This window comes from Cavia porcellus, unplaced genomic scaffold (genome assembly GCF_034190915.1).
Source record: "Cavia porcellus strain 051 isolate PalLab524CR breed Dunkin Hartley unplaced genomic scaffold, mCavPor4.1 scaffold_28, whole genome shotgun sequence".
In the NCBI taxonomy this organism is placed as follows: Eukaryota; Metazoa; Chordata; class Mammalia; order Rodentia; family Caviidae; genus Cavia; species Cavia porcellus.
This window is the reverse complement of record NW_026947511.1, coordinates 4,670,674-4,698,672: the sequence shown is the minus strand read 5'-3', so window position 1 is coordinate 4,698,672 and position 27,999 is coordinate 4,670,674. Positions and strand designations below refer to the sequence as shown.

General features: G+C 43.3%; 1 protein-coding gene and 1 long non-coding RNA gene across 4 annotated transcripts in view; one reads left to right on the top strand and one right to left on the bottom strand.

Annotated features, from left to right (window-relative positions):
- Myof (myoferlin) overlaps positions 1-27,999 on the top strand; it is a 133,686-nt gene that overhangs the window by 30,131 nt on the left and 75,556 nt on the right. For all 3 annotated transcript variants that reach the window (XM_063239372.1, XM_063239371.1, XM_063239370.1), the window contains exons 5-16: positions 1,927-2,014; positions 13,468-13,634; positions 14,189-14,317; positions 17,458-17,520; positions 17,598-17,648; positions 18,741-18,771; positions 19,234-19,349; positions 20,010-20,136; positions 21,389-21,492; positions 23,887-23,955; positions 24,070-24,113; positions 26,386-26,468. In XM_063239372.1, the coding sequence (XP_063095442.1) occupies positions 1,927-2,014; positions 13,468-13,634; positions 14,189-14,317; positions 17,458-17,520; positions 17,598-17,648; positions 18,741-18,771; positions 19,234-19,349; positions 20,010-20,136; positions 21,389-21,492; positions 23,887-23,955; positions 24,070-24,113; positions 26,386-26,468 (1,072 nt within the window). The remainder of the gene's footprint in view (positions 1-1,926; positions 2,015-13,467; positions 13,635-14,188; positions 14,318-17,457; positions 17,521-17,597; positions 17,649-18,740; positions 18,772-19,233; positions 19,350-20,009; positions 20,137-21,388; positions 21,493-23,886; positions 23,956-24,069; positions 24,114-26,385; positions 26,469-27,999) is intronic.
- LOC134473799 (uncharacterized) lies at positions 17,265-20,935 on the bottom strand. Its single transcript, XR_010044225.1, has 2 exons — positions 20,742-20,935; positions 17,265-20,400 (listed from the first exon to the last, which is right to left on the bottom strand). It is a non-coding gene; the product is annotated as an uncharacterized LOC134473799 (long non-coding RNA).

Sequence of the window (27,999 nt, the reverse complement as noted above, 5' to 3'; positions counted from 1 at the left end):
GTGTTGAAATGATGTGGAAGTGAGATGCTGAAGCAAAAGTTCATTTAGAAAAGAGTTTGGACCAATTATTAGCTCACTGCGTAAAAAGCAGAAATCTGGCTTTGAGATAAGTGGATCTATGTGCATATGATACGGGCCTTATTCTATACTTTCAGTTACAGAACTAGCAAAATCGAGATTTGATTCTTGCATTGCAGAATGCTATAGAACGGAAAGAACACACTAGTGTAGTTCTTTGCTCAGTTATATGGAATTCATGCCTGTGTGATTGTGGATAGCTCCGTGAATTAGAAGCTCCTTCATGGGAATACCTTGAATATCAAGATGTTAATACCATATCTTTATCACTGCACTAGCAGATTAATGTTTTCTGATCATAGAATCTATAAGTAAGTACATATTGTCTGATATAAGAACAGAATTCAGGTGTACTTTTTAAAAATTCACCTCAAGCTTCTGAGCTTCTAGATTTTATATAACTACCAACAAACACTTAAGAAGCTACCATGGTTGGCCCACAACTTTTAGCTGCTTCAGAACCTGAGAAAAGGGAACAAAAACTTACATTAAGAGAGGACATCCCTGCAGACAAGCATAGAGGTGAGCCTTCTGAATATAACAGAGGGAATGCCAATTTTGCTGATCAAGTCTCTACAAATATCTATTTGCTATGAATCAGTATCCTGAGTATAAAACACAAATTTAAAATGTCATTTATCGTCTACCCAAAACCTGAATGAGAGAAGCAATATTGAGAAAAGATGGTTTGTAAGTATTTTCTGATTGCTACATTTTTACAGTACAGAAGAAAGCACACGGAGAGCCCTAAAGTTGAAGAGGTGCTGGGACTGAGTGGGAAGCAAAGGCCCGGGCTCTGCCCTTTTCCTCCCCAGCCCTGTGGGGCCCCCTCAGCACCTCTGAGAATCTTGAAGTTCTTTGGACACAGTGCATGAAAACCACTGGCCCACAGGATGAGCCACCTATGTGTTGTTCTGGGCTGTCAGATTAAGTTCAGCAGTTGGCCCCCACGTGGCTCCCTGCATTTGACCTTTGTACTGCAGCGTGGTCTTTGGCAGGCAGCTGGAAGGTCTCAGTGTGCAGTGTTGCTGATCCTGGAGGGTGTATACCGTCGTGAGCACACAAAGGGAAAAAACGGATGATGCAGGATGTGGGTGTCTGTGTATGTGTGCATGTTAGCGGTGACCAAAGTAGCAGGTGAAAGTACAGGATGCTCATTTAAATTTACATTTCAAGTAAACAACGTATGCGTTTTTAGTCTAAACTCATCCTAAATAGTAGCATGTCCTGCATTTTCTCTGTTAACTTGGTATGTGTGCTTGTGTGTGTGTGCATATATTTGTGTGTGTGCATATGTGCCATCCTTACTTGCTAAGGACGTCTTTGAGGTTTGGCTTTCCTCACTTTTGACATTAAAATGTCTTTCTCTTGTGAAGTGATGGTAATAAATGGTGGATGTGGGCATGTATGTGGCCAAAACCAGCAGCTCTTGTTGATATTTGCTAGCAAACCGTATACATTTCGAATGAAAACTAGTTTAGAGAAAAACATGCAAATAAACCTCAGCAATTATAACAAACTAAGTCAGTGAGCCACAAATCAGTCAACCATTTAAAGTGCTGTCTGTCATTGTCATCCGGTAAGAGGAGGCCTCAAGGGCAGAGACTGGTTACTGGTTACCGATCTGTATGTTACAACTGTACTGCAGCCTGCAGCAACTGGTCCTCCCAGGCTCCCCGGTGGCTCCCTTGTGGGGACAGCAGTCCAGCGCTCGTCCTCAGCCTTCTCAGTGCCAATCTCACTTGCCTCCTGCTTTGCACACCTGCTCCCGCTGACCGGCTTTGCCTTGAGTCTGCAGTGTTCCAGCACCCTCGTTAATTCTTCCTCCCATTACTTATTTCTATCCAGGCCACCATTGACTTGGTGATTGGCTATGACCCACCTTCAGCTCCACATCCAAGTGACACAAGTGGGACCAGTGTTCCGGGAATGGGAGGTAAGCTGGCCCTTCTGAAGGCCCAGTCAGCCTGAGAGGACTCGCTGAGACACCCAAGTGGACCTCGCAGAGAGGTCCAGCCCTGTCAGTACACCATTTGTTGCTCTCTGCCCCCCAGACTGGGGCTCTGTAAGCAGGTGGAGCAGACTGAATTGGGACATGGCAGTTGCTAGGAAATGCCTTCCAGGTAGAGGGCAAAGTGAAAGAGACCTTTGCATAACAAGCCCACAGTGAACCCTCCACACTCCAGGCTCCGAAAGAATATCCCAAGCATCATCTTTCTTCAGCTTTGTGCTCCAGTACATGGTGATTTCCCCAGATAGACCTTGAGTAAGAGTTTGCTCTGGCTGCTGCGCCACAAACTGCACAGCTTAAACTGCAGAAATGTGTCATCTCACAGTTCTGGGACCTGGAATTCTGAAGCAGGTGTCAGCAGCTCTGGTTCCTTCTGGAGTCCCTGGGGGAGGAGCTGTTCCATGCTCTCTCCTAGCTTCTGGTGGTGCCAGCTGCCTGTGGCATCCCTTGGCATGTGGATGTATTCCTCCAATCTCTGTCTTTGTTGTCACATGATATTCTCTCTGCACGTGACCGTGTTCAGATTTCTCACTTCCTTTAAAGACAGTGGTCACTGGAGTCTACTGCAATCCAGTGTGACCTCACCATGACTTGACTATGAAGACCCTGGTTTGGAATAATTTAACATGCTCTCAGGTTCTAGATGGCATGAATTTTGGAGGAATAGCATTCAACCAAGTACATTGGCAGATAAAAGATTAGTTTCATAAAGTATACTCTATTTCAAGAGCCAAAAATTAAGTGGGGCCCTTTACAGTATGCCTTCAGCCAAGCCTTTAGGGAATACATAACACTGTGGTGCAGTCAAGTAAAGAGCAAACCTGTAAGTGTTGGTGCCACTCTGTATTAGTGTACATGGAGTAAAAAAAAAAAGATTGTTGTGGTTTCTTGGGTGTCATTGCTGGTTGTTGTTGTACTGGGGGGTGACACATGCTTTAGGATACAGGTCCTGCGCTAAAGAAACTTTCTGAGCAGTTTTTTTTTTTTCTTTTTTCTGAACTCACGACTGCCTGCTTGCAAGGCAGGCGCTTATGCTGCTGAGCTAAATCCCCAGCCCCTGAGCAGGTTTCATGGCAAGACTCTTTCACAATACGAAGAGCTTCAGGGTCAGTCTGGCGTTGGCTGGCTACTGTGTCTATTGTTAGTCAGCTCTGTGACCTCAGGAAAGTTTTTCTTCATGGAAAGCAAGAATGGTAGCAGCACTACACCTTGTATGGATTGAGAGAAATTGTTTAGAAAGTATTTAGACTAGTGCCTGGCACACAGTCTATGTAATGCTATGTATATCTATATAATGCTAGCTTCTGTTTTTATTATTATTACTACTGCTATTAGTATTTTATTATTATTTATTATTATTGCTATTAGTACAAAAGCAAATCTATATAGCCTATAACCTTAGCTAATCAAGTAGCATGGTTTGTAAGGCATTTAGATTGTTTCTTCTAAAAAAAGGAGCTTTGAAAAAAGTGCGACCTGATTTGAGTCCTGCTTTCATTATAAATATCTTTTTATCTCTTTGTTGAGAAAGAAATGAACAGGGTCTCACTGTGTGGTGCAGGCTGGCCTTGAACTTGCTTGTGTAGCCCACCCAGGCTGATCTCAAACTAACAGTGACACTCCTGCCTCAACCTCCCGAATGCTAAGATTATGGGCATGGGTCACCATGTCTGGCTGGATAAATATCTTTAAAAAATTTTGTCTCAGTGGAGCATAAAGTTGCTGAGAACATCAGTTTATTCAGGTATTCAGAAGCACAGTGAGGGGATTTTATCTTCTCTGAGGACCTTTATGAGCCCAAACCCAGAAACTCTAGTATCACAAGCATTTCTCTGGAACAAATTTCTGCCTCCTTGGAATTGGCAAAGCACCAGTCTCGAACATTTTACCCCACTGGGAGAACCCTTACCACTCAAGGGGCGGTCAGCCTTGGAGCCCAGTACCGTGGCTGGAAAGTCTGCCTGGGCTGGAGAAGCGGACTCCCAGCAGGCACCGAGGCAGGCCACCGGCAAGCACAGCCCAGGCCTTCCGGAAGACATCAGAATCCCTGAGCCTGCCGGCCTGAGGAGGAGGGAGCTGGAATGGGGGTTCTTTGCATTTGCATTGGAAAGGAAGAATGCTGACCTGCAAGTGGACTGGCTGTACCTACAGGAGAGTGTAAATTCTTTGTTTTCTTTCTTTCTTATTTTTTTTTCCTGGCAAGTGAGTTTCAAGTATGAAACAACAAAATAAAATTTCTTGATTAGAAAAACAAAATATCAAAAAGAAAAAAACAACTAAATAGGGCTGTCTGTACTGGAAATGCTCTTTGTTCAGTAAAACAAATATTCAGCAAGGCTGAGTCATGGGCGGTATTCGGAGGATTGGCATCACATTCAGATGAAAAGAAACTTTGCTGTGAGGACCACATCCACGCTAAGGATAACATCAAAATAAATAAATCAATGAATCAACATTGTTTGGGGGAAGATAAGATCAATAATTATGAGACAGAGAAGAAAAGGAAGGCGGTCCTGCCTTAGTGGCATACAGGGGGCACCTGGTCCAGAATTTGTTCTTTTACCTTTGACTGACTCAGAAAATTTACTGTTTTGTATTAAAGAAATGTCTGGGGCCAAGGATAACAGCTCAGAGGCCTAGTGCCGCCTGCCTGGCAAGTGTGTGGTCCTGAGTTCAATTCCTGGTTAAAAAAAAAGAAAGAAATGCCTGCTTCCTGTAACTTTCATGTTTTCCAGTTTTTAAATTCTAGCTTGCTTATTTTTTCTTTGAATACAAAAGAATTTTGTGATTACTAAAACGTAAGCATCACAGAAAAGACACCATAAAACCAGAGTAACAACTTGCGCTGCCCATCTCCCTGAGCAACCATTAATCCTGATTTACAAAGTGGTTCTCACCAAGTAGAAATGTAAAATATTAATGAGAAAACAAAACAGTGCGATTTTCAGAAAAATTAACCACTGCACATTAAGGAACCTGGCAATAGATGAAGGAATGAAATGCCTCAGGGGTTATTTTTAAGGAGTTCCTTCTTCGACCCTGATGTCAGATGACAGAAGATGTACTACATAGGACACTGGTGGGTGACTGGAGGTGGGCGATGTCAAAGATGTCGCTTTCATTGGCCACCTTGGAACTGATCTCATGACAAAGGGGTGACTGACCCAGGCAATAGGCTTGACCCCCTGAAAACTTGTTACCATGGTGACTGACTCACCAGCTGCCAGTCAGCCTGACTAGCAACTACATTCCTGAAGTAGGAATGAATTATTTTTAAAATTTTGATCTATTCCTAAAGAGCCATCTGTCAAATTTGCGCTCCATCCAACTTCCGAAATGCAACAATTCATTCATAGCCAGACTTCCTCGCTTCAAATGCATTTGAGCCCATGAACACTGAGGCACCTTTTGCTTGAAATTAAATTTGGTCTGTTTCATAAAACACACCTGTTTATGCCACATGCAGGGTGAAAAAGACACCGATTGGCCACCAAGCAGTTTCCGGTTGGTAGGATACAAGATACAAATGTGAATCACAGTAGCCTAGAATTGAATACCATACTGAATTATACCAAGCAAATTATTGTGTGCTCCCATGGTTAGCATATGTGGCCCCGACTCGGCGGGGCTTGTGGGTGGTGTTTCTTAGACTGGGTCCAGGCCCAGGGTTACGAAAGACAGGAGCTGCCAGCACAGTCTGAGATACCTTTATCTAGTCTGTGTAGTAGGACCACGCTTAGGGCACATGGTGTGCTATTTGTATAAGAATTGGGGTAGAGGTATGATGAATGGATTATAACCAGACACATTTATTTATTTAACTTCTAACATTTTGCAAACGCATAAAAATTATAAATCCACATTCCAGCCAAGTCATCGTGTTATACCAAAAACATCACATGTTTTTATGCTTCAAAACCTACGTTCTCCTGTTCTGTGTTCTGCTCTTTAACTTACACCAAAGATAATATTGTACCAGACCTTTGTTATGACTTTCCAGTGACCTTTGGCCCAAAGTAATAAAAGTCCGCCTTGACCAGTCCTACCACTTGACAAGACTTTCGTCTTGAGAAACAGAGTACATATCACAAGCAGAGAGAGGCATTTCAAGGCTCTAGAAAAACAGGGCACTGTGGAGGAATAGTAAATATTGACCAAGAGAGAAACAAGTAAGATATTATAGAAAGAGCCTCTTAATCTAGGTGGGAGTAGACAGGATGAAGTGGATGGGGGAGCGGGTTTGGATAGGCAGCCTTCTGGCAAGGCAGGTGTTCTGGGTCCCGGATCCCAGGGGAGCTGTGGCTGTGGCTCCTTCTCTCCACTGGGAATCCCTACCAGGCTGTCTCTTGCTGGCTGGTGTAGACAGACCGGGATGATGGAGGAAGGAGAGGACGGGCTGCAGACCTGACGACAACCATGTCTTGCTTCTGCTTGAGAGGGAGGAGTGTTGGAAGAGAAGAGAATGGGAGCCTGGCAGAAGGGTGGAGAACTTGATATCCACGTGGGAAAGGCAGAGTTGGTGACACCAAAGGCAAATGTGGTTGCATAAGGTGTCCTCATGTGGTCAAGTCTTCAGTCCCTTAGGGGGCAAACAGAAGCTACCTAGAAAGGTCACTGTCCCAGGTGAAAACTGCACACAGGGCAGTGTTGAGGCACGTTTCTGTAGAGCTTCTAGAAGGAGTCTCAGGACATGCAGAGACTTGTGTTGAGTTTCTGGAGCTGAGATGAAGAGCCATTCCTCGGTGTTAATTGGAGCACCAGTTGTAACCAAGGGAGGATTACCTAAGGAGTCACTGACATTTGGGAAGGGACAGGTCTGTGTTGGCGTGGTCAAACTTGGTAGGAGTTTAAACGATGCTGTAATTTTGGGGAGGCGGGATGGCATTGGTACAAGAGAAGTGTGAAGAGTTTGTCACAACTCCAGACGAGCCACGAGGACCCCGAACCCTCATGAGGCAGCAGAGCTGAACTTGAGCACTGGATTCGGCAGCCAGTTGTCATTTAATGTCTCTAATACTCAAATTCCTCACTTAAAACACTAAAAGACTATTAAATAATGCACAGGGTCCCTCCAGCTCTGGAGTTACAGGATTCTATTAAAATGGCTCGGTCAAAGCCGGAATTCATGTGCAAGTAAGAAGGCGGCAGCTGGAAGCTGTGTGGTGGTTCCTGGACCTGCAGTGCGGCAGCAGGAAGAGCCATTCGTTTAACAGGCTGAATCGAAGAGCGGAAACGTTTCAGAGACTAAATGGAAAAAATGCTACCCTAAGAAGCAAAGTCGTTAGCAGATAATGAGAAGACAAAGAGAATGTTAGACGCTTTCAAGGTTAAAAAATAATTGGACGTTGGGAAAGAGAAAGTAATTAAACCTCACGGGCCATCTCAGGTCAGGACCCAGGAAAGCTCTGAGAGGTGACTTAGAATTGCGGTAGCTCGATGGAGCAGTCCGGTGCATCCACCTGAGGTGTGTGCTTCTAAAATCAAAGCGCGACCTGTCGGGGTATTCGGTCTCAGCAGAGCTCAGCTGGCCGGGTGCAAAGCCGGAGAAAGCGGGGAGTGAAGCCAGGCACGGGCTCGGAAACGAGTGGTGGGGTGAAGCAGCAGGGGCAGGGTGCGGCCAGGAGGCGGAGGCTCCCTGTGAGGCTGGAATAACAGCGCAAACCGTGAAGTTGGAGACACTCAGGAAATGGCCTCTTCAACGCGCTGAATGATGTCCCTCAAAAATTCATGTGTACGTGAAACTCAGAATATAACCTTATCTGGAAATGGGATCTTTGCGTGTGTAATCGGCTCAGATAAAGTTAGATACTACATTAGTAGAGGCTTTAAGTCTTATGGCCTGCGTCCTTTTTAGAAGAGCCAAAGACACACAGACAAGGGGGAAGGCTATGTCACTCCAGAGAGAGAGTCGAGTATTGCAGTAGAGCTACAAGCCGAGGCACGCTACAGAGGGCCAGAAACCACCAGCCAGGAAGAGGCAGGGACAGAATCCTTCTCTGGGGGATTCAGAGGGAGTGTGTGCCTGCCAACGCCTTCATTTGGACCTCTAGAATTTGAAACGGCCAGAGAATAAACGTCTATTGTTCTGAGCTACTCTGGTTGTGGGTCCTCACCACGGCAGCCCTAGAAAGGTGTTAAAAGCAGCTGATTCCCATCAGTTAGTAGCTCCCAGCTTAGCGGTGCCCTCTGTGGTCATGTAAGAGTCACTCTTTGCAGATCCACTTGCCGTGAGCAGCTGGCTCCCTGGGGCAGGGCATGCCAGCACAGCCACTGACACTTTGGTAACGCCCCCCACTTGTATGGAGGGTGTGTCCGGCAGGGCCTCGAGGCTTTAAACACCAACCAAAATCTAGCTTAGCAAAACTTAAAGAATAGTTGATTTGTGTCAGACCCTGTGGGAAAGGGTTTACATAGAGATTAATTTTACCCTTCTGTTAGCCCTGTAGTAAATACTATTGTTTCCTCCTTTTTACAGACAAGGAAACTGAAGCTTAGAAGAGTTAAGAAGCTCACTTAGACTCATACTTAAAAACTGGGCTTTGAGTACAGACAGCATGGCTCCAAAGCCCAAGCTTAAAGAGCTGTGCTGCACTGCAGGCTGGTTGAACTAATTCATACTAGGGTGTGAATGACTACTGGTGGCTAGATGTTGAAATTAAATATCTTACATGATTTTGCATTTTGAAGGAAGAGTTTGGAATCCAAAGATAGAGTGAATGAATCCTGATATTTTCTAGACAAGATGGTTACTCTTCCAGGCTTTCTTAAATTATATATTGCATAGGTTATCAAAAGCATGATCATTTCTTTTTCTAGGAAGAAAAAACCCCTAAGGTTTGAGTTTACTTTAAGGTAAATAAAGGAAAGGGGAGAGCTAGCAGGCAGAGCGGTTTTTCTTTCCTCCTAAGGAAGATTTCTACATAGTGAAAGCAGAGGGAAGGTCCCAGTGGAGAACCCCTGGAGTCCCCAGGAGAGAGAGGGGATATTCAGAGTCCCCGAAGGCTGAGGAGGAAATAGAACCCGTGGCTTGGTGGGCAGCGGGAGTGGGGGCGTCAGGAAAGCGTTTCCCTTTGAGCCTGAAAGGACGCTGAGGTGGGCTGGGGTAAAGTGAGGGCTCAGACGTGTGTGTGGAAGGGACAGCCAGGGTTGTTCAGCAGGAAAAGAGGGCGAGGAGGGGTTTTTGAATTATGGAGACCAGAAAATGGCGGCTTGGTAGGGGATCGGGCGGAGAGTCTCTCCGGAGAAATCATATTAGAAGCTAGACCATGACAACATGGGGAGGGCCAGACAAATGGTAACGATTCTTATTAACCAAGACAGTGCAGCTGGAGGATTTAAAGTCGTGCTAAGACTGCGAAGGCTGAAAACGGGAGGCTGCAAATCCCGTGCCTTTAAATCAACAATTTGACCCGTGGACCCAACAGGAAAAGCTGTGTTGGCTTTTGGTGACTGCTGGAAACTGAGACCTGAGATCCCGAGAAGCAGCCAGGACTGCAGGAGATCGTGAAAGGCTCTCGAGCTCCAAAGCCGAAAACTGAGCACATTTCTGACCATTCCGCACTGTGCCGGGAGTGCACGCAGCATGGATTCCTGACCACTCCGCGCCATGCCGGGAGCATGGGAAAGGTTGGTGGCGTGGACCCTGGTGAGTCCTGGGAACCCCAAGGCTGCTGGGGTTGGCCAGAGAACACCTTGGAACTGGGCAGTGCCCGCTACCACGGGGATATCAATAACACAGAGTCTGGTGGCAGCCATCTTACAGTTGGGCAGAACCTACAGCTCCATGGCGTCACTGAGCCCCCTTGTAGGGAGGTCTGGTGGAAGACATCTTGAAATTGGGCAGAGCCTGAGTACGTGTTGGCTTCAGCGTCATACAGAGAACTAGTGGGAGACATCTTGAATTTGGGCAGTTCTGCCGTTCTGGTGCTCCTGTCACAGAGAGGTCTGGAAGAGAACAGCCGGGATTTGGGCAGGACCCTGTGCCATAGTGACATTAGTCAGCTGCTTCTGGCACAGAGAGAACTGGCAGGATCTGCTGGGGCTGAACCAAGCCTCTGCTTGGGGCCCAACAAGCAGATACAAAATAGTCACAACTCAGTGACATCCAGAAAGTACAGCCTAATTTACGGATTGACTGGCGCAGAGGCTGGAGACTAGCCTGTACCGCCCCTGCATCCCAGCCTACCCCAGATAACAGTAAATTGGGGAGGACAGCAAAAACTCAAGTCAGCACGCTTCTGAAAGGCCCTAAGCAATTCGGAGAGGGCCAGAGAACCCCAGGACAGTCTGAAAGAAACCAGAAACATGACAAGAGATAAAAATAAAAAAAAATCTCCAGCTGCCCAACATGAGAAAATAAGCCCAGGAGAACTAAACACTGAAGAGAACAAGCACAGTAAGCATCCATTGCTCGACACAGCATCAGCCGAAATTAAAAAGTACCTACATGATCTCATAGAGGAATTTAAACCTGTACTCCTGATCCAAGTGAGGCAAGATATAAAGAGATTAATTAAAGAAATGACAAGCCCCGCCCAAGAGAACACAGATGGAAGAACTGAGGAAATCAGAAAAGAAAGAGAAGCATCTGAAGAAGAATTTAAGCATAACTTAGAATACATGAAACAGATCCAAAGAGAATACCAGGAAACTAAAAACTCCATTGAACACTGGCAAAATGCCTTGACAGAAACTAAAGCCAGCCTTCTGAAACTTGAAGAGAGATTTATGGCATATGATCGTGAAAGAAAAAGCCTCTTAAAAATAACAAGGAACCAGAAAGAAGCAATTCAAAAACTAGAAGATGACAAAAGGATACATAACTTAAGAATAAAGAATGTGAGTGAGGAAGCAGGAGCAACCAAAAATGAAATACAAAGAATATTCACAGATATATTAAAGCAAAATTTCCCATGTATAGCAAAAAGAAATGATATCCAGAAAAAAGAGGCATACAGAACACCAGCTACCTACAACCAAAACAGATCTACGCCTAGACATATAATAATCAAGATTCCAGAAATCCACCAAAAGAACAGAATATTAAAAGCAGCCAGAGAAAAGATGCAGATTACCTACAATGGGAAAACTATCAAAATAACAGCAGACTTATCAACACAAACTCTTAAGTCAAGGAGGGAGTGGGGAGAAATATTCCAAGTCCTGAAAGAAAATAATATGCAACCAAAGCTCATATACCCATCAAAACTCTCTCTCAAAATTAATGGAGAAATAAGATGCTTCCAAGATAAGGAGGAACTGTGGGAGTTCGTGGCCACCAATCCAAGCCTACAGAGAGTGCTGAAGGACATTCCAGAGAAAGAGAGGAAGAGATACCAGGATTCCAGCAACAGTGGCAGAGAGGCCTCAGTGAACAGGGCAGACAGTGGAATGAGGGAATAAGGTGGACAAATTATAGCAGGAAAGTGGAGTAGCAGGCATGAGGCAGAGACAGAAAGCTATAGTCTTTAGTATAGACAGCTCTGAAACTCTATAAAAAAAAGAAAAAGGCAGAGGTCATTGTTAATGGTGTATAAGGATTTAAAAGACATAGTAGTCTTATCGCCATATTTAGTTTGAATTTAATTTGTTCTGGTCTGTCCACTCATGTCAGATTTGAGGGCACAGACATCTTGACCCAAAAATAGCAGGTTATACCATGGTAACTATCCTTACTTTCCTATTAACTTAAACTGAAATCCTACAATACTTACATTGTCTTACTGTGACTGAACTTAATTGAATCTGAATCATAAGACTATGGGTTGGCCTTGGCTGATTTTATTTGAAATTGGTATGCTTGTTGGTATCAACCCTAAAAGTAGAGGCAACTACTCTGAGGATGACAAGATGTAAAGGATATCCATACTGGTATTAACTATTAACAGCTCTCAAATCCTACAATGCTGTCAAAGTTAAGTTTTTATAAAAATAGCTGGGGATTTAGCTCAGTGGCATAATTGCCTGCCTTGAAAGCAGGCAGTCGTGAGTTCGATCCCTGGTACTGATAAAAACGAAAAAGCCAAAAAAAAAGAAAAAAGTTTTTATAAAAATAGGTGATACTATATTTAACTATAATAAGCCAGTGTGGTGATCAAATCTATTGAAAATAACAAGAGAAAACATAGTAACTATGGAAGATCATCTCTATTGTGGTCTTATATATCTTATCCATTGCATGTTTTGCTAGGAAATTGTTTTGCTGTCTTGCTATGACTTGGTATTCCCTATAATACAGAGAGGATATATATATATATATATATATATATATATATATATATATATATGTAGAAATTCACACATGGGTCTTTTTTTTCTTCTTCTTTTTAATTATTTACGGGAACAGATTATATAATGCAAGATGTAATGAACAGATACTCTGAGGAAGAGACGCTAAGAAACCCGAGGCTAATTTTGTAGCATTATGATAGAAATTTTAGCAATACTATTGTTCACTGATTAGAATGACATTGGACTGGTTTCTTGAGTTCAATTTCAGCATATGTAGAGATGGGGATGGCTATCACAAAGAGAATGAGAGATGCGATGGTAGTTACTATTGTCTTCCCTAATTTGGAACTTGAGGACCTAAAAAGCCTCCAATGATTTGATTAGTTCTATAATATGCAATAAGTATATAAGGTGGGTGAAGATGGGGACAACTATTTGTAAGAAACTAGAAACAATTAGATAGACAATGAAGATCTCCAATGGGCTTGCTGCGAAATCTGTATTTCTTTAAATTGTTTTTTTAACTGCTTTGTTCTGTTTTGATATGTTTAATCTTACCCTCTTTGAGATGTAAAACAAATGTGTAGGACTGATAACCGTATTACTGAGCTCTTGTTCGATCATAGAGCAGAAGGGTTTGTAGTGTCACTTTATGAATATCATTCTAAATACTTTAATTCTATAACATGAACAGCTATTTCTAAGGTGACAATGTGTAACTTATCAACCAGCAATTTCTTACCGTTTGTTTTTCTGTAAGTTTGTATTATTTCTACCCTTTTTTATCTCCATGTATTCTTTTGTTTCCTTTTCTTTAAATAAAAAAAAAAAAAGAGGGCGAGTTTCTTCTCTGCCGGGGGAGTGGAGCAGGCAGAGAGAGTGAGGACGGTGAGCAGAAGCAGCAGTGCACACCTCCTCCGTCTCCGCCTCCGGGAGCCCGCAGCAGGAGCAGGCTGAGCAGACTCTGGGCTCCTCACTTCCCCGATGCATTTTGTAAAGAAACTGTGTCTGAGCACCAAGTCCCAGTCAGTGTCACCAAGAACATCCCTTCCCCTGGGGACGTTGACAGTGTAACATCAGGCAAAACCCTGGAGGGTCCAGACAGACCAAGACTGTCTCTAACCCGCTGGGTCTCTTTCATGTGTCAGGAGACGAGGAAGAAGACCAGGACACTGCAGAGAGGTTGGACGGGACTGTCAGAACCTCTGGGCCCAAGATGCCAGTGGGGACAGCGTCGGAAACACAGCTTGCCAGGAGAGTGACCAAGGGAAAGAGCAGCCGGCGGATGCTGTCCAACAAGCCACAGGACTTCCAGGTACAAACTGCCGGGCTCCGCGTCCTGCCCAGTGGCCACAGTATCCCCTGCTCTTCTGGGCGGCAGCTCTTCTCGGAGAAAGGGATGTTAGGAAATGTACTCCACGAAAGACCTCCTGGTTTTTCCTTCTGCATGTGGGAGTAGGTCTGGTTAGAGGAGGTCCCTCCTGGGAGTAAAACTAGAATCTCCCTTCCCTTTGGGATAATGAAAAAATAGAATCACGGGTTTTCCGGCACGCCTTGGACTTGGGAGGCAGCCCTGCAGTGAGTATGTGATCAGGGCTCATGAAGCCCAGGGCAAGGACAGGGGGTAGATCAGTGACTGCAGCCCTGTCCTTTCCTGGGCCAGCTCTGAACTATTCACCCCTTTAGCTGCTCCAGGAAGCTTGGTGCCCATCTTAGGAATGACCCTGCCTTGAGCGCCAGCCCGCTACGCAGCAGCCTCAGCCCAGTTTCAGACATCTTTACACGCCACAGAACTGAAGTGACACTGAGGACACCTTGACACCCTCATGCTGGGAAGGGTCAGTAACAACACCCCCTTTGCACTTACAGATCCGTGTCAGGGTGATTGAGGGCCGACAGTTAAGTGGCAACAACATAAAGCCTGTGGTCAAGGTCCACGTCTGTGGCCAGACACACCGAACAAGAATCAAGAGAGGGAACAACCCATTTTTTGATGAGGTAAGGATTGTTCATAGGGACTCTCAGCTCCTGCCACCTCTGCCTTTCTTTTTGAGACAGTGTTGCTATGCAGTTCAGGCTGACCTTGGACTGACTTTGTAACCTAGTCTAGTCTTGAACTTGCAATGATCCTCCTGCCTCAGCCTCCTAAGTGCTAGGATTATAGGAGTGTGTCACATGCCCAGCCTTTCTGTGAGCAACCAACTGGTAAGGACAAGACAATGCAGAGTTTCAGCATTAAACATGAAACATAGGAGTTCAGAACCACTGGCCTTGAGTCACCTGGTTGGCTTTGCATTGGTTCTCAGAGGGGTCTATGTCCTTCTGCTGTTTCCACGGCAACTTCTTCACGGTCCTCTTCACACCAGTGACAGAGCACATGTCACCAGCAGCTACAGTGCTTTAGTTACAGAACGTCTCCAGTGCATGACCCTGCATGGCCATGTAATTCATTTTTAAGAGGTGTGAGAATGACTTGCTATTAAAAAGTATGTTAAAGGAAAGCAATTTTGAGTAAACAGGGCTTTTCCCCCATCCTGAGGATGCTGCCTGGTTGTGTTGGCCTCCTCTGTGACACTCCTCAAACATACCTTGACAGTTCTCACCCCGTCACAAAGCTGTGCATGGGCACGCAGGAGCGTACGCCCGGGGACTGCTCCGGGTCTGGCCTCTCTCTGCCCGGGCACACTTCTGCGATCCCCGGGCCTGGATCCTGTGCTGTGTTCTCGGAGTCCACAGTCTCTCTTCCCTCCTTATAGCTGTTAATTCCAGCCCCTTTTTGGTCATTTGTTTTGTTCCTTCACTCACAAAAGAAACCGGTTTCTTCTGTGCTCCTGCTTCTTGTCCTCTGTAGGCTTTGCCGGTGGCCCTGTTCTTTATTTCTTCACTTCCTTATTTATTTTTTTGAGACCGGTCTCACTGTGCAGTTCAGGCTGGCCTTGAACTCACTTTGTACCAGTTTGCATGAATTATCCTTCCTCAGTCTCCTCCTCCGTCCCGTTGACTTCTCACCTCTACTTCACCTTACACGGAGTCACAGGCAATGGGGACACGCCCAAGAGGCTGGAGCTGCTGAGATGGGGCACCTGAGGGGCTCTGGGGGACTGCCCAGTCACCTGGAGCAGGCTGTCAGATGACTCGCCCTGAGGCCTGACAGCTGTCCAGCTGTCCGAGAACAGTTACAACGCAGGCTCCGTGGTCACTCTGGGGAGCAAAGCAAGAATCTCCTTCTTCAGAATTGTCATTTTAATGAATTGTTTTGAGATTATATCACTTAGCAAACAGAGAAACCAAATTATTGAACTTCTAAACAGACGAATTCATAAATCACTAAAAGAAGATTGCTAAAAATCTCCTAGTTTATATTCATCTTCTTCGCCAAGGGGTTGAACTTGCTGTCACTGAGAGTGGTGCACAGTGAGGAGGGCGTGTGGATGTGACACCTGGGAAGTCACTGCTGTCACATGGCTAAGCTGCATCAGTGAAGAGGCATTCACGTGGATCCAGAGTGTGTGTGTTTCACAGAACAACTAGTTCCTGCAGGAAAATCAAGACACAAGCCAAAGAAAAAGTCAGTAGTACTATTCTAGATAAAGGGAAATGCACAGTATTAGTTTTCTGGCACGACAGAGAAGCAAAAAGTACCAAACGAAAAGAACTGGTTTATTGAGGATGCGGAAAGGAGCACAGCCTGTGGCGGCCAGGCGGTCTCCTTTGACCAGATACAGACAAGCAGAGGGTTATGTGGCCCCTGATCCAAGTGGCACGTGGGGCAGACGTTGATGATGCGAGAGGAGCTGACTGGAATTTTCTGTGCCTGCAAACAGAAAGGGGAGCTGCAAATAGGGCTGGAGAAGAAGCAGGAAGTGGTGGGGTTCCCGCGCTGGCCCTCCGGCACGTTAGACCAGCACCATAACCCAACAGTAATTTATGCTAGGGCAAGAACCTTTCACAGAGATGTAACAACTAAATGCTGTATGACTCCTCCATGAATCCGAGACTTTTTTTCCAAAAAGAATGCTAAAGAGCTTTTTTCAGGAAGCAGGAAGTAATGGAGAAATTTAAAAAATGACTACATATATAGATGTTAAGATTCTTCAGTATGATGACGGTCTTGTGATTATGTAGGAGATGTCCTTGACCTTAGGTGATACATGCAAATGTATTTTGAAAAGGTGAACTCTGTGATACTCAGAATTGTTTTGAAGTAGTTTAGTTGAAAAGAGAAAGCTGAAGCAAATGTCTCAAAATGGTAACAATTGATAAACACAGGTAAAAAAGACAGTGTTTAGTCTACCATTGTCACCATTTGCCTGTAGGTTTGAAATATCCCTAAGAGTTTGGAGTAAAGTGTTTTTGTTTGAATAAGTGCTTTTCTTTGAGAATTCACATTTATTGGACATGCTGCTACCTCTATATACCTGATACTGATCTCCCAGTAATCAACTTTCTTAAACTTAGCTCTTGTTATATGTTAAAACTGACTCTGAAAGACATTAATATACTCTAATGGACAAAATTTTCCTTTAGGCTGTTTTGTTAGAGAAAGTAAAATCGAAGTCACTAGACAAGATGCTAGAGCTAAAGATGTTAGTGAATTACATGGATGCTTGGTCACATCAGCCCTAAGGACCCACTTGAGTAGGAGTGGCCACGTGAGTGCCAGGGATGTAGCCCAGCAGCATAAACCTGCCTGGCAGCACAAGGCCCTGCGGTCAATTCCCCGTACAAACAAAAGAAGCGGCAACATGAAATGACCCCAGATCTTTACTTCATTTAGTTAACAAATGTCTACTCCCCAAAACCTTTATTTAGTTAAGTAAATGCAATATTTATTACTTTTCTCTAGTGGCTTTCTCATGAAGTTTAGGGGGTATTCACACCACTGAATCAAACCTGTTTTGAATCTATTTCGTACTTTTTTATTTTGAGACAAGGACTCACTGTGTAGTTCATTTTATTTATTTATTTATTTTTGGAATTTAAGAATTTATCTGTTGTGGAGTGTATGTATTATAAATATATGATTCAAAAACATTTCTATGCTTAATTCTAAATCATAAAATTCACAACTCTAACACAGATTCCCACTAGCCCGGAAGCCCTGCTAATGTTTAAACGTGTTCTTCACTGTCTTACAGCTGTTTTTCTACAACGTTCACATGACCCCTTCTGAACTGATGGATGAGATCATCAGCATCCGGGTACGGGGGGGGGTAGGAGGGGAGGGCTCCCCCCCCCCGCCAAGGTGGCTGGCCTTCACCATTCTTCTCTCTCTCAGGTTTACAATTCCCATTCTTTGAGAGCAGACTGTCTAATGGGGGAGTTTAAGGTAGGTGACAACAATCTGCTTCCTTCAATTGACATAAAAATCAGAACTCTCATAATAGAGAAATTGATTCATGCGCAGTCTAGGAGCGCTTGTCTTGGTGACATCTTAGGGTCATGTGGTCTTTGCAGAGGGCTATCTGGTTCCTGTCTTCTTCCAAAATATCACACTAACAGTCCCTCAAAGCAAGGTGCCCTCCAGCTGCTGCTAGCCTGCCCCATGGATAGAAGCCCGCTTATTCCTTCAAAGGGCAGGGGTGCCTCATTGGTGAGAAACCATCACTCAGCTGCATTTAACCACGGCCCCAGAGCTCCTCCCATAAAACCAATTGCTGTAAATTTGGAACGTGAAAGGAAAGCCGAGGAGGTAAAGCAGTCAGTCTGGTTTTCTAAGAAACTTACACTGGAAGTAACAGACAGATAGACTTGGTTGGCTGCTCAGCAGCTCTCCAGGGAATGGGCAGCTGCTTCTTGAAGGAAGAAACTTCAGTCAGTGAAAGTCCTGAAGGATGATCCCGGTCACGTAGACCTGTGTGTGTAAACATCCAGCCCAGCACCTGGCACATGAAGGTGCCTGATTGATGGTGACAGTAATATTAGCATTAGTAGTGATTGGAGGAGGAGGATTGTTGGGTAGGAAGCTGAGCTAGATGAATTTGAGGGTGGTTAATGGTCACAGTTGGCTTTGGACTTTAGTGCCAGAACTGGGAGAGAGTCAAGAAACTGAGACAAGTTGGTCACCTCTACTTTCATGGTCTGTTCTAGCTTTTTTTTTTTTTGTCTTTTTCGTTTTTATCGGTACCGGGGATCGAACTCACGACTGCCTGATTGCAAGGCAGGCGCTTATGCCGCTGAGCTAAATCTCCAGCCCCTCTAGCTTTAAGACTAAATCATTCGTCAGCAGTGATTGACTGGGAGCTGTCTATACCTCATGCATCAGGGAAGGCACAGAAAGAATAAGATGGAAATTCCTATTTAATTGAAGAGATTTAAGTCTAGCCAGGAGCACTGTGTTTAAATGTAATGATGATGCTTTCATTGAAGTGATGGGACTGACTTAAAAACCTACTGAACCTACTGTAAATTGTTTTTCCAGATTGATGTTGGATTTGTTTATGATGAGCCTGGTGAGTAATGTTCACCCCCATCAATTTGAAGTCTGGAGTTCATTCCTCTTATCCTGATTCTAAGAATCCTTCAGGAGGTCAAGGAGTCAAAGTCAAAGGATAAAAAGCTTTTTTCTTGTTGGGGGAGAGTATTTGGTTAAAATGAGTAACAGTAGCTTAGTGTGAATGTCCATTTGACATTTATAAATAAGTAATTTCTGTGTTTTATGACAATAATTTCTACCTTATCAAGAAGAGATTATGAAGTCAATTAGTAAAGATTAGAGCCTTTTGTTTAAGTCACCCTGGGAGGGATGGAGAGAGAAGGAGGATGAGAACAGAGGAGGCTAACACAAGGACTTCTCTGGGGAATCTGGGCTGCCAGTATGAAGCTGCCAGAGACATCTGCTTAGGACAGAGGAAATCGCAGCCCCACCAGCACAGCCGTAGAGTGTCTCTGTCCTGTTGCTTTCTTTGTTTTAGGTCATGCTGTCATGAGAAAGTGGCTTCTTCTCAATGACCCGGAAGATGCTAGCTCCGGTGCTAAAGGTTACATGAAAGTCAGCATGTTTGTCCTGGGAACTGGAGATGAGCCTCCTGTGAGTCCCTGGATTCTGAACTTATTCTTTTCACACACACACAAAAAAAAGGATTAGGGCTTAAGCAACTTGGCACCAATAGTTGTGGAAGGGAGCGTAGCTTTCATCCAGTCAGCCACCCTCAGCCTCCACTTCCTCCGATTCTCAAAAAGGTACCTTTCCACCATCGTAGGTCATCACCCTGACTCACCTGCACCCTGATGTCCACGAGTGAGCAACTCAGAGAACATGTGTGTTTTCATGATTTCTTGCATTATTAGAAAGACTGATTCTATCTGCCAGAGCATGACTTCCTTTCAGAATTCGGTACCATTACTTAAAGGGTTTGTGATTATTGTGGGAATTTGGGCAGTACACTGGGAAAGGGACCAGAGAGAAGTTAAAAGCACATCCACATGTGTTTTCTCTCTGACTCTGTTTTTGTCTCGGCCTCTCTGTTCCCGTTCCCCTGACCATTTAATATTCATGACTACACAAGGACATAGAAACATACGAGCAGTCACTCTGTAGAACAGTTTTGAGGTTGAAGGAAATCCTTAAGCCCCAAACACAGAAAATCCCAGTGGAACAGTTTCAGTTGCTTCATTTTGCAAGTGTCGCTTGGATTTTTTTTAAGTGCTCCTTTGCATGTGTACAATTTTAATCACATGTCTCCAAAAGCCTGAGAAACGGGACCGTGATAATGACAGTGACGATGTGGAAAGTAACCTGCTTCTCCCAGCTGGCATTGCTCTCCGGTGGGTGACCTTCATGCTGAAGATCTACCGGGCTGAGGACATCCCCCAGAGTACGTACGGATTTCGTTTTGCATGAAAATGGTCAGATATCTGCTTGATGTGATGTGTTACAGCCACACTCTGATGCTCCCTGCCATAGGTTTTCTCCTGAAAGGACTGCATGGACTTCTTTTCACTCCTCTTGCCCAATGGAAGCTTCCTGGGCAGGCTCCCAGGGGAAGCCAGTTGGTTGTTGGTTCTTGTTCCTAGCTGAGTACCCGCCTTTGGCCCGTTCTGCTCTATCCTTTCTTCCATCAGCATTCTGTCTTCTCCTTCTAGACAATATGAAAGAGAGGTGAGCAGTTAGAACTTCTAATCATTTTTTGATGCAAATGCAAATGTAAAATTTTATCATCAAATTAGTGTGCTTGCTATTAGACTATTAAAAGTATCCAAGCAAAGGGCACGAAAGTCCTAGCAACTAGAAGTCTAATCTTGCGGTTTTATAATACTCTGTCTTATAACACAGTCTCCACTTCAGCAAGAGGCTGGACACACTTAAGGGGGCGGCTTGGCTGTTCCTTGTAAAGGGACCAGTCTAGCTCCCCCTCCTACCCGCCACTCCCGGGGCCCAGACCGTTCCCCACTTCCCAGGAGGCAACACCCACGCACACACCGAGGCAGTTGGCCACTTTTCTTCAGAAAATGTGTCTCCGTTAAGGCCCTGGAGTGCCTCATACTGGGTTTTGTCAGAAGCACCTTTAATAAAGTAAATTAAGCTTCGTGTTATACTTCGTATGTTGACTTGTTCAATTGACCTCAGTCTATGTTGGAATTCGGTGAAACCGAGAGTCCTATATTTTTAGTGGTTTCTGTGTTTACAACTATGATATTTATGAATATGCCACATTTCATTGAGTTTCTCTGAAAAGTAGGACTGAGCCTATATGATTTTTGGAAAAAGGAGCTGGAGCTGAAGTTCCTTTTTGCAAATCAAAACCATGCTTGAATTTGAGAATTGGCTCTGACTGAATTGGCTTTTAAACTTCTGCTTTTTTCTTCCACAAGTGATCAGTTCTGAGCATGATAACTTATTTGTTTATTTTTAAGGTGCTCCTATTAATTTCAAAACTTTGTAGGGAGAAGACATTTTTTTCTCACTCAAATGGGATAAAAAGAATTTCACCTCCTGTTGCTTGCTGCCCTAGAGAACAATTCTGGTTTTCCTGCTTTATAGGAGACCTCTTTAAATTTTGCTGAATATTTTCCATTCCTCTAAGTGAATCAATTTTCATTTTTGCTTTGTGACATATTACTTTCCAGTGGATGACGCCTTCTCACAGACGGTAAAGGAAATATTTGGTGGCACTGCTGATAAGAAAAATCTTGTGGACCCTTTTGTAGAAGTTTCCTTTGCCGGAAAAAAGGTTGGTAGGTCATCTAAATGCTGGTGCCTCTTGGATTAAATACTTAAAGCACTGTGCTTTCTTTGGAACAGATGTCTGCTTATTCTTCGTTCAAATAGCTCCCTGATGAGCAGGCTGTTCTGTAGGAGCTCATGTTATCAGGATATGATCATGCTAGCTTCTCCGCGGCTTTAAATTAGAGTAAAAAATATACATGACTCAATTAAAAAATTCAGTCTTTTGAAGCATTAGTAGTCAAAACTACCACTGAAGTATTGAGATTACTTCCTAGATTCAAGCATTATCTTAATCTTAGGCAAGCAAATCAGAAACAACCTTGCTAAATATAATAGGATGTGAAACCCCACCCACCCACAGTTTCCAGCTGCCCCTTCCTGGTATGATTCTGCCTGCCTTGCTCCAGGGAGCAGTTGAAATGGAGAGTTGGCCTGGACACCTCAGCCTCAGCTCCTGGGAAAAGCTGGCAGACTCTTGGTGTAGACACTGTGGCCACCACAGAGATGGCCCGAACTGGGAGTTTTATCTCTCAGAATAAGAACATACCCATGGACAGTTGTGTCCACACACAGCCACTCTCCCCCATGTGTTTGGGCCATTGACTTATGAAAGCAGGATTTAACAAACCACACACACTTACTGGATTCTGTTTCCTAGGATGGCCATCAGAGGGGTGATGGAAAAGCTCTCACTTCTGGGGTGAGACCTCTGATTTAAACTCAGGCTTCATCCCACTCCAAGGCAGACATGTTCCTTAACCTCCACGTTGCCATTGCTTAAACTATAAGTGCTAATCTTGTAGAATTTTTGAGGGGATTAATTAACTTGAGAAGAAATTATTGTTAGCCTACTAAGTGCCAGGTACTGCCTTATTTTCTGGAAATGCAGAAATGAGCACGCAGGACAGCCATTGTTTCCTGCAGGTTCATGTGGAGCCTAGAAAAAGAGCCAGATTTAGTTCAGTTTTCTGTCACTGTGACAAAGTACCTGAGATCGGGTTACTTATAAAGAATAAATGTTTATTTAGCTTGTGCCTTTGGAGACTAGGAATTCCAAAAGCATGGCACTGGCATCTACTTGGCATCTGGTGAGGGCCCTCTCACTGCATCCTAACCGGCGTGGGCATCACATGAGGAGACAGAGCAGATGCTAGCTTAAGTGTTCCTTCCTTTTCCAACAATCCCACCACTGCCATCATCTAAGAGGGGTCCCATCCTCTTGACCTCATCTCATCCTAATTACCTCCCAAAGGTCTCACCTCAAAACACAAATAATACATGAGTTTAGGTCTTAAGTTTCCAACACATGAGTTTCTGGGAAACGTATTGAAACCACATGACTGACAATAAACAAAGAAACAAGAAACTGAATAATTTTAGACAGTAATAAGAACTACACTGAAAACAAAGCAGGTGATTGGGATGACTGGTGTGAGGAGGCGTGCTCAGGGAAGTCACCTGGTGGGCCGCCTTTCTGGAAGAGACAGGTAAGCAGAGACCTTGACGTGCAGAGATCTGGGTTACAGAGGCTTCAGGTAAAGAGAAGAGCAGTGGAGGGAAACAAAGCAGAAGCTCACTGGCAGCACAGGAACATCTGTGTGGCTGAGGGAGAAAGAGCAGGAGGACACTAGCAGGCCGGGTCCAGAGGGGAGAGGTCTTCGGTGGGGGACAGGCCCTCTTTGTGATCTTACTGATGATGTTACACAATGCAGGTGGGGATTCCCCAGGAGCAACTGCAGGTGTGGAGGGAGAAATGTTTCAGTATCTGTGTGAAGATAAAGGGATCAGGATTTACTAATGGACTGGGTGGGGAACATCAGGGGCAAGAGGATGCCACACCAACTCTGGTTCTTTGCTCAAGCAATTGTGTAAATGTAGGCAGAAATGCTGGGACAAGAATCGTGGAGATAGGGAGGAAGTTGGTGGGCAGCTCTCCAAAGATGCAATTGGACAGAGGGAGTGGAGGCTTATCAAGCAGTGTGTAATAAGTGCTCAATAAACTTTTAAACTCTTCTTTTATTACCTTAATCTATTATTAGACATCTGCCAATTGGAAACTGATGAAGACATGGGGTTTTTTTTTATAAAAAAACTTTTTGTGCATAGAACAACTAAGATCAATATTAAACTCATGTCATATTGTACTAAATTATACTAAGAAATAAAGCTGAAGGCTCAGTGGTGAGTTCGTAGCAAGTGATGAAGCACACACACTTGCATATTTAGGGCTCTGAGTTCAATCTCCAGCATGAAAGAAAAAAAAAGTAGAGTTTAAATAGGTTACTAAATATATAAACAGTAAGTAAACTGATAAAATCTCTATAGAGTATGCACATATTGTGAACTGTTAGAAATTAGAAATCTGAGCATCTGTAATTTTGCTTTGGTGATATTGCAGGTTTGCACAAATATAATCGAGAAAAATGCAAACCCTGAGTGGAATCAAGTTATCAATCTTCAGATCAAGGTTTGATTTTTTTTTTTCTTTCATAAAAGTCAGCTACTTTAGTACTTACTAATAACTGGAGTGCTTAATAAATAACTGGAGAAATAATTACTGTTTTCTATTTCCTTTTAACAGTTTCCTTCAATGTGTGAAAAAATAAAACTAACTGTATTTGACTGGTGAGTTGAAAATAGAATCTGTCTAGTTGTACTTGAAAGAATTAAACATTTGGGTTTTTTATACATTACTCTTGCTAGTCTCTTACTTTTTAGTTTGCCTTCCACAGGAAGAAATTACTTCATTCCAATAAATCTCTGCTGGAAATAGGGGGTTTCCTAGATGGTGGTGGTGGTGGTGGAAATGGCTTGGATAGCTTGGTTCCATTTTTCATAGCAACAGAAGGGGAAAATTATTTGAAAATGCTCAAAGATAAGAAATCAAGGATTTAAACATCATTAGGCTGTCCAAAATGGACTTGAAAATAGAATTATTTCTCAGAAAAAAATAAAATATTTCAAGAGCAAGTCTTTGTTATTACTAGAAAGAAAAATGGATAAGCCACCCGACTGAAGGTTTCTCCTTAGGACAAAGGCGCTTGACTGGCATGTTAGTACCCTGTTGGTGTTATGGGAAGAGGACATGTTGGGAGAAGAATGGGTCTTATTCTATTTGATGACCATATCATCATTAATTGAGAACTAAAGTGGGGCTACAAGGACAAAATATTCCTTCCTTTAGTGTGAAAAGTTTCAAGGTCGGGAGCTGTAGCTTAGTGGAAGAGTTTTCCTTGTCTAGAATGTGCGAGGTCTTGGGTTTTATTCTCAATACCACAGGAAAAAATTGTGCTAAGGCATGTAAGCACCTCAGGCTGTATATTAACTGTGCTTTAGGGATCTCAGGTCCCTTGGGACTTAGCTTGGACGACGACTCTGAACTATAAATTCTGCAATGGGCTGCATTACCTGTTGTCACTACAAGTGGAGGTTTGCTTTTCTGACCTCACTTCATCTTCTGTCCTCAATGCCGTAGGAGAGATTAGGGTGCACAGAGAGGCTCTGTTTAATGGACAGTGCTTGGAGCGGCACCGTGGCTTGCGTACCTTGCAGTAGTGTAACTGAGGGAAAGCTAAGGGTTCTTTGTAGTCCAGATTCACCTGGATGCAAAGAAAATATCCAAAACTCAGGTGTGTGATTTAATGCCCATAAATAATACTTTTCTTAGGCAAATTGTGTTTAATTAGTCACTCCTTATAATCTAACATAGTATGTTCTAATCTTTTCCCCTAAGCTGAGCCTTTGCTATTTCTCATTGGGTTTTAGGCCTCAGAGTGGGTATGCTACTAGGTAAGAATAACAAAATAAGAGGAATGAAACAGATAGAAAATATTCAATATTCAATCATCAGCACTACACATACACACAAAAAAAGTCATCATAGTCATTAGTATGAACATGGTCAAATAAGATATACGGTGTGGTGCAAAAATACAGTGAATATTTCAATTTACAATACATTTTATTGCTGTAAAAGGATACAATGTTGTTAATGCCTCTCAGAATAATGCCCTCCCTGCAAGGCACGCTCATTCCATCATTATCCTCACTTCCTAATGCGGTTCTGGGAGGAGTTTTTGGGCTTTATTTGCACTTCAGACTGCTTTGACGTCCTGAATTGATTTAAAATACTCACTTGTAACTGTCGTTTTCACTTGAGCAAGAGCCAGAAGTTGTGTAGTGCTGGATCTGATGAAGAAGGTGGATAAGGACACCCCGTGATGTTTCCACACGTCTGCCTTTCTACTGGATGGCAGCCGGCAGCAGCAGTCTGCACGTTTCTGATCGCACCTCCTAAAGATACTCACAGAGGAGGGTCTGCTTCAGAGAGTGGCAGGAATGATAGGTTAAGTGTGCAGAAAACGAGGGAGAGTATTTGGAAGAGGATTAATGATAATGTGCATTTGACTGCAATAATATTTTTCAATTTAAACATTTACTGTATCATTTACTCACCCGTTCCACACAACTGTTTTAGTAATAGGATTGCGTTATATTTGTACTTTGCCTAAACTGGTCAACTCATTTTATGGCAGTGGCATTAAGTGTGATTATAGACACATCCTTTGATCGTTCAGTAAAATTTCAAGTTACAACTGCAGAATAACTTATCCAACTGGATAGTGTTTCTAACAGGTGGTTAGAGACCCATCTGCATTAGGATATACTATTATAAATGTATGCTCTTGATCCTTAACCCAGGCTTTTTGAGAGAGTTAAAACCTTGAGCAGGAGATGAGGGTGGGGAGTTGCCAGGTGATTTTGAGAACAGTAAAGCCCAAGGATCCCTGAACAGGATGACCTTGGAGGTCTGTGATATTTTCCAGATCTTTCAGTTTGATTGTTGAAATGAAGACATATTTCATAGACAGAGACCTTAACCTGTTCTTTTACACAGGGATCGTCTTACCAAAAATGATGTAGTTGGAACAACATATCTGTACCTCTCTAAAATTGCTGCCTCTGGTGGAGAAGTAGAAGGTGAGTCTCTTAGCAGACCTAAAACAATACAGGTTACAGAACTTTCAGGGAAAACATCAACTTGGGGAATCACCTCGCAATAGGCTTAGTTTCTTTAAAGTTTCTTAAAATTGAGGAACCTAGTGAACAATTTCAATGATGTTTTGGTGGTATCCAGCAAAATAATTAAAAATAGAAGCAACTAACAGTTTACCAATTTTAGCTTTGCTGCTCACATCTAAAACTCCTTTGCCGGTAGCTATTTTATTAATTTTTTATTGTAAACATAGAATTCTAACACATTACTTTTTTAAAGAATGGCACTGATACAAGTCCACCTAAACATAAAATAACATTCCCCTCTCAAGTGATTCCCTTGATAGAAACAGAGACCAGATGACAATGACCTATGTAATGTGCGTTTTGTTTTCATTTTAACAAGTAATTAAAACCCATACATTTTCTTTTCATAATTTTGCATACTGGAGAAATATCTGTGTCTGACATTTAGTGCGTATATCAGAAATTGCAGTAGATAATGGAGGAACGAAGGGTGATAAGGGAAAATATTTAATGGTAACACATTAATACTAGCATCTTCAATTTTATTACCAAAGCAAAAATTCTTATAATTGCTGATAGACCAAATATACAGAGTAAAAGAAGAGAATTTGAGACAAAATTTTATCTTAAAAAACTCAGGTTTCCTCTTGTCTCATTTTAAGGGATGACTCTATAGGCTTTCTTAAAATAGTGTTAACCCAAGCAATAGTATGAATAAGAATTTGGAAGATTAGAGGTGGGGCAAAGAAGTTATCAGTTTCCTATCTCAAGAAAGACAGGCTGCTATAAATCTATTGAAAAACAAGTAACAAAACAGGTTCAAATATGAAGCCATTTTAAGCAAATGGTAGAAGTGAAGATCCCATTTGAACATTTTCTACTGAGTGCCACCGGGAACATGATGCTGGGGGTGCAGGGAGGGGAATATCATCTCAGCCTTTCCTTATCTCGCAGAGAACAATATTTAAACAGTTGCTAAGGCAAAATACTACTTATTTCGTTTTTATTAAATTCGTGGCCTAGTCATTGAACAAAGTGTAAATGTCATCACCCGCTATAATGTAAAGGTCCCAAAACTAGGTTTCGGAAGTGAAAGAGGAAAGAGAATGAAGGTGGAGAGCAAGAGAGCCAGGTGGCTGTGTAACTGATGGAAGCTAAAGGCCTTCACGTGTAGTCTAGATACATCTGCATGCACAGAGGATATCCAGAACCCATTCCTGGGATTTAGTGCCCAGAAGTAGTACTAGGAGCCTCTTCCCACCGAGTAAGCGGTCCCGATGTGAAAGGAGAAAGGACTGCGGCCTAAACCACCGAGAGAACCAGCAGCGGGATTTGAAATCATGCTGTGCTTGATTCCCTCACTGGAACAAAAATCATGTGCAAAACATCCACTTAATGTTAGGAAGTGACTTAAATTATCTAAAGATAATTATTCAAAGAATATTTGTGTAAGTATTTAACTTAGTGATAGGATGATAACATCCACAGG